This window comes from Helianthus annuus, chromosome 17 (genome assembly GCF_002127325.2).
Source record: "Helianthus annuus cultivar XRQ/B chromosome 17, HanXRQr2.0-SUNRISE, whole genome shotgun sequence".
Taxonomy (NCBI): Eukaryota; Viridiplantae; Streptophyta; class Magnoliopsida; order Asterales; family Asteraceae; genus Helianthus; species Helianthus annuus.
The window spans coordinates 133,788,169-133,794,536 of NC_035449.2; the positions used below are offsets into that span (position 1 = coordinate 133,788,169).

Sequence of the window (6,368 nt, forward strand, 5' to 3'; positions counted from 1 at the left end):
GTTGGTTGGGTGTGATTCTTTTTTTTAAGATCTGGTTAGGGGGGGCAATCCTGACCCAGGAGCTTTGGAATGGGTCATTTTTGACCCTTTATAAACCTTTTTGGGTGGTTTTGGGTTAAGTGATACAAGTCCAAGGGTCAGACTGGGTTAATTTTAAAATAGAGGGATATAGGGGGTGTTTGAGATTCCTTCTCAATAAGAACTTATTAACTTATATAAGTCATAAGTGAGAAGTTAGAAATTCTAACTTCTCAAAAATAACTTCTCAACACACAAAACCTTCTTAAATAAGTTAATCCAAACACTACAAAAACAACTTATTAACTTTTATAAGTCAATAAGTCATAAGTTACTTCAAAATAAGCTAAGCCAAACACCCCCATAATTTCGGGTCAAGTTGGGTTGAAGATATAAAAAGAACGGGTTGGAACGAGTCATTTAGGTTTTCTGAGAACGGGTTCTGCCTTCATCAAGATTGATGGTGAAATTGACCCAGCTTGCTTCCCTTCTTTCGTAAAAGCAAACCTGCTAGGGTTTATTCATTATTGTTCGTTCATCTACGTAAGGTCGTCACTCTTTCTTCCTCGCAAAACCACCGATTTGCAGCAACAATCGACCTACAACAATGGCGCAACCTAAACCTCTATCAACCAAAGAAGCCGATGTACAGATGATGTTGTCCGCTGAAGTCCATCTCGGCACCAAAAACTGTGATTTTCAGATGGAACGTTACGTCTTTAAGCGCCGAAACGACGGTATTATTTGTTCGACTGATTTTTGTTTACACTTGCGTTCAGATTTGTTCATTCTATTTGCTGCTGGCGTTGATTCGACTGATTTTTTGTTTATTTATTTGTGATTGATTATATATTCTGTCAGTTTATCTGCTATTTTCAGTTAATAGCGTGTAACATTTTTGAGATCGAAGCTGTTAAATGCAACCTTTTTTGTTATGTATAAAATTCTTGTTGATTTTGATTGTCAAATGCTTTTTTAGCATTTTTTAACCGACCCGATCCGACCCGAAACCCGTTCTGACCCTAACCCGTCTCGACCCGAAACCCGTTCCGACCCGAACCCGTTCCGACCCGAACCAAAAACAACCCTTTTTTTAATTGACCCGTTTTGACCCGAACCCGTTTTGACCTGAATCCATTTTGACCCATGACCCGATCCGACCCGACCCGACCCATTTGTCAGGTCTAAATCTGGTAGATGTAGATCTTGGTTTATACCGATTTGGGGGATTTGTGGGAGTTGCAGCAGAAAGAGAGGGTGAAATCGTGAAGAAAAGATGGTCGCAAATATGTAAATAAATAAACCTAATTAATTAAAAAATGAAATACTTTTGCTATCACAAAATTCTATTGTACATAGGTTATAAATATTAAAGTATATAATACTTTTTTTTTGTTAACGCATGTCACTATTCTACGATGTCTATATTACAATAAGTCCTTTATTTATAATCTAAAGGTAAATTGGATTTTAATAATCCTAACTGGTTATTTTTGGCCGATAATAACCCAACTCAGTTAATTACCTACAATAATCTGAATTCTTCTATTTTGTTTGTAAAATAGTCCGCCGTTAAAAAAACATAACAAATTTAAGTTTTTTTTTCCAAATAACAAACCGATGTTTTCAGGCTTTTGATCAGAATGAGGATACGAGTCGATTGATGTAAAACTTACCTCGAAAAGAGTGTTCTAAACGACTTGATCTTTGATAATTAGAAGTTCAAACACCCGAATTGGAGCACTTTTTTCGTCGTTTGGAGCAATGTTTCTAGGTAAATTTTACATCAATTGACTCGTATCCTCGTTCTGATCATAAGCCCGAAAACATCGGTTTGTAATTTGAAAAAAAACTTAACTCCGTTATGTTTTTTAACGACGGACTATTTTACAAACAAACTAAAAGAGTTCGGATTATTGTGGTTAATTAACTGAGTTAGGATTATTATCGGCCAAAAAGAACCCGTTCAGATTATTAATATCCAATTTTTCCCCATTCTCCATATTTTTCAAATGTTTTTTATTTTAATATTTTTGACCAATTACAATTTGACAAGTGTCCCACTCATAAGTCATAAATTTATTTTTTTATTGTTTATAACTTTTAAAATACAATAAAATTCCAAATATACTATATTATGCCTTGGTTATTTTTATCTATTTTAACGGAGTTGGTTACGATAAATCTATACATATAATAAAAGAAACCAATTGATGGACACGTGTCGATATGAGAGGTATCTACTTTTTAGTTTTCCCGTCATATATCTACGTTTATTTTTTATTTTAAAAATTACAAGTTTTATAATAATTTATCAAGTTATCCCATAACTATATCTCTATATTTATATTTATATTTATATTTATATTTATATTTATATTTATATTTATATTTATATTTATATTTATATTTAGCTTCTAATATAATCTTTATACTTATTTTTATTTTATTATTTTGCGAGTAAATTGCACAAAACGTCCTTTATGTTTCCTCAAACTTTCAGGTTCCAGCCTCAATGTTTAAAATTTTCTAAAAACATCCTTTAAGTTTATTTTTGTTGATGGTTTAATCCTTTATGACTAACCAAGTTAATTATCTCAGTTTATTTCCCTCACATGCCTAACATGTGAGGGTCCCACTATCGTTTGATGACTAACATCAACTGACTCGCAAAATGGAACAGAAATGTGGTGCAAATGCAAAACTGCTCGAAACCCAAGCAAAATTGCCTCTGTTTTCACCGGAGACGTAGTCCAAACACAATTGGATCTCTTAAATTTATGGGGCCATTCACATGGAGCAAACCCCTTTTCATCCCAAGCTATCAACATCCACTCAGAGGAGAGATCCAGCCCGCGTTTCACTGACTAAATGCCAAACAAGCCATTTATTATATAAAACTATATTTAATCAACCCGTGTAACACACGGGGTTCTAACTTAGTATCCAATGAAGAATAAGGTAGTGTTTAAATATTTGAAATTGATAAAGATGATTAATTTCTGCTTTTAAAGATGAACTTTCTTATTAAACTCATTCAGCGTAGAGTTCATACATATTGAACCTAGACCTAATGTCGTTTTCTTATAAGTGATAATTTCAAATCTATTTGTTTGAGGCTCAAATGAGTTATTCAAGTGATCATCAGGATAATTCAAAATTTAAATATGCAGATTATAGTATGAATTTGATCTCTTCAAAGATGTGTAAAGCAATAAGTAATGAACTGAATAATAAAAAAAAAATACCCTTCACCAACACCTTTTAAACGCATTTACATACTTGCTTGATTGAGGGCAAATCTATTATGAGTGCTAATGTTACAAACTTTTAAAAAAAATAAAATAATGAAAATGTGCAAGTTTTATTTATCAATTAACCAAAACTTCTATAGAAATAAAATACTGAAAATGTGCGAGTTTTATTTATCAATTAACCCAACCAACTATATATGTAATACAATAAAGATAATTACAAATAAAGCCTTATCAAGTTATACCTACTAACTAAGTTATAGTTTGATGTATTATACGGGTTGAATAATGAAAATTGTTTGTTTGTATTTTTTATTTAAAAAATATTATCATTATATTATAAATCTATCTATCTATCTATCTATCTATCTATCTATCTATCTATCTATCTATCTATCTATCTATCTATCTATCTATACATATAATAAAGTAAACCAATGTGTGACACGTGTCATTCATTGGATGCACCTATTTTTGGGTTTTCCCGCCTTTCTTTCATATTTATTTTCTAATAATTTATCTTCTAATTTGTAGATAATATTAAATAATGCCCATTTTATTTTAAAATTAAATAATAATATTAAAACATTACGAAAGAACATATTTTTTCGAGCTCAAACAGGGTACATGAATTCTTACAGACGACTCTGTACACATGTATGAGATTTTTTTACTATTATTATTAGTTTCATTATTTATCAAATATATATAAATGTCTCCGTCTTTAGTTTGCATTTACAAGAAATATTTATTATATAGTTTAAATTGTTCAACCCGTGTAACACACGTGGAACTAACCTAGTTGATAATATACAAGCCTAAGTTTCATTTATGGGTAAAGAATGAAAATAGCTAATGATAAGGGTCACAAATGACAACACCACCAAACTTAAACCACCCAAAACGCAACAACAAAATAAACCATCACTCGCATCTTTTCTAGGGTTAGGGTTTATCATCGATCCAGAACCCAAATCAACAACCAACACACCTTCAATCTCTCCATTTCACCGGAAAACATGGCGGCAGTCAACGGTACGACATCAGTGGAACCAGAAAACCAACAATCAGAACAGGCCGGAAGAGGAGTGGTGAAGCGGAAGCCGGTGTTTGTGAAAGTAGGTGACCTGAAACCTGGAACCAACGGCCACACTCTCGCCGTGAAGGTGCTGTCGTCGACGACGGTTTTGGATAAGAAACCTCGCAGTACGTCGTCGTTTAGTGGCCGTTCTGGTGGTGCTAACACTCGTATTGCTGAGTGTCTTATTGGTGATGAAACTGGCACTATTTTGTTTACTGCTCGTAACGATCAAGGTCTGTTTCTCTCTCTATATATACATATCACACACACACACAATCGCACTTATGATTGTTATCTATGATAGGTTAAGATTGTGTTGAAATGTTTTTTTTTTTCGATTTTTTCAATTGATGGAAGTTTTATTGAGTGTATTGTTTGACACTGTGAATTAATGTTTTATTGTGTTGGATGTAGTTTTGTAGTGATTTGTAGAGTGATTTACAAGTTGCAATGCTGTACTTCTCTTTTTGAGTGGTTATCTTGATGCTAACTAGGAGTGTAAACGAGCCGTGTTCGACTTGTTTAACTTATGAGAACTTGAGTTTGTCTCGTTTAGCTTTACTCGGGCTCGGCTGGTTTAACTTATGAGAGCTCGGGCTTGCCTGGCTTAACTTATGAGAGCTTGGGCTCGGCTTGTTTAGTTTAGGAGAGCTTGGGCTCGGCTTGTTTAATTTACAAGAGCTTGGGCTCGGCTTGTTTAATTTACGAGAGCTTGAGCTCTATTTCTAAACTCGAGCTCAGCTCTCGAATAGTTTTTGAAGCTCAAGCTCGGCCGTTTAAGTTACAAGAGCTCGTGCTTTAGTTCTAAACTCAAGCTCGAGCTCGGCTTGTTTATTATTTATTAATTAATAAGTATTTAGCTTGGTAAATAAAAATCATATAAATAATAGGCTTGTTAGCTTGGTAAGAGAATATTGAGCTCGTGCTCATTTACGCTCTGCTCGATTCGAACTTTTAGCTAGCCGATATCGAGCAGCTTGGCTTGAGTATATCCCTAGCTAACACGATGGTTAAATCTATATTGCAGTTGATTTGATGAAGGCTGGAAATACTGTGATCATCAGAAATGCAAAGATTGACATGTTCAAGGGGTCAATGAGGCTAGCTGTTGACAAGTGGGGACGCATTGAAGTCACCGAACCTGCAAGTTTCACCGTTAAGGAAGATAACAATCTGTCTCTGGTCGAGTACGAGCTGGTGAATGTCGCTGAATGATCTGGATGTTTGTTTGTTCACCTGGCTCGTGTGAGAGGTATAACTTTTTGTGACTTGTGGGGTTTTGGTATACAACAACTAGACGGGCCGGTTTAGTCTTTCTTGTTGATATCATTTTAACATGTTATAGAACTAAGTCTAATGGCCTGCTAGGTGGTGGTTATTTTGTCAAAAGATTATCTTTTGAATTATTTTGATTCCCCGCTGTCTTTGGGTGCGCGTATATGTTGGTTTTTATCAGATGTTTAAGATCGTGTTATTATAAGTAGTGTTGGTATGTTTTACTTGATCTGTGTTTTGGTCTGAATGCTTGGTGCTGTTTCATTTGTCCGGGTGGGCTGTTCTTGCTTGTGTTGCCGTGTTAGTGCACAAACACGACGTGTGTTCTTAACTTTATACGGATTTGTATGTTTCATCTGTAAGCTCTTTGCCAGGTGAGTGGTCATTGAAGGGCTTAAAAACATTTATACATATAATATGCTCGTTTAGGGGTGGATCTACATAGCTCTAAACACTGGTAATTTATTTTGTGTTAAATATTCGACGCTTGGACGAGATCGATTAATCAAAACATTTTCGAAGAGTGACCCTGGTATAAACATCTTGGATGCCTGTAAAATTTCTTAGGGTGCGAGGGGTGCTACCCAATTTATCCGATGAACTTAAATCAACCAACCAATCCTTTTAGTGATGTCTCATTGTAACCTAAAATACCTAAATGAACCCGATTCTATGGCGGAGGTGTTCCCGCTTTGCCTAATGAACCCAAACCCAATTTCCAACCTCTTTCCCACCTTCTT

General features: G+C 34.6%; 1 protein-coding gene across 1 annotated transcript; it reads left to right on the plus strand.

Annotated features, from left to right (window-relative positions):
- Positions 1–4,175: 4,175 nt before the first annotated feature.
- On the plus strand, positions 4,176–5,857 carry LOC110920745 (uncharacterized protein At4g28440). The gene is made up of 2 exons (XM_022164943.2): positions 4,176–4,586; positions 5,381–5,857. The coding sequence occupies exons 1-2, from the start codon at positions 4,292–4,294 to the stop codon at positions 5,566–5,568; spliced, it is 483 nt and encodes a 160-aa protein (XP_022020635.1). The 5' UTR covers positions 4,176–4,291; the 3' UTR covers positions 5,569–5,857.
- Positions 5,858–6,368: the final 511 nt, after the last annotated feature.

Coding starts and splice junctions, on each gene's coding strand:
- LOC110920745 (XM_022164943.2), top strand. CDS start 4,292: ATGGCGGCAGTCAACGGTACGACATCAGTGGAACCAGAAAACCAACAA. Junction 4,587..5,380: donor TACTGCTCGTAACGATCAAG/GTCTGTTTCTCT, acceptor TCTATATTGCAG/TTGATTTGATGAAGGCTGGA.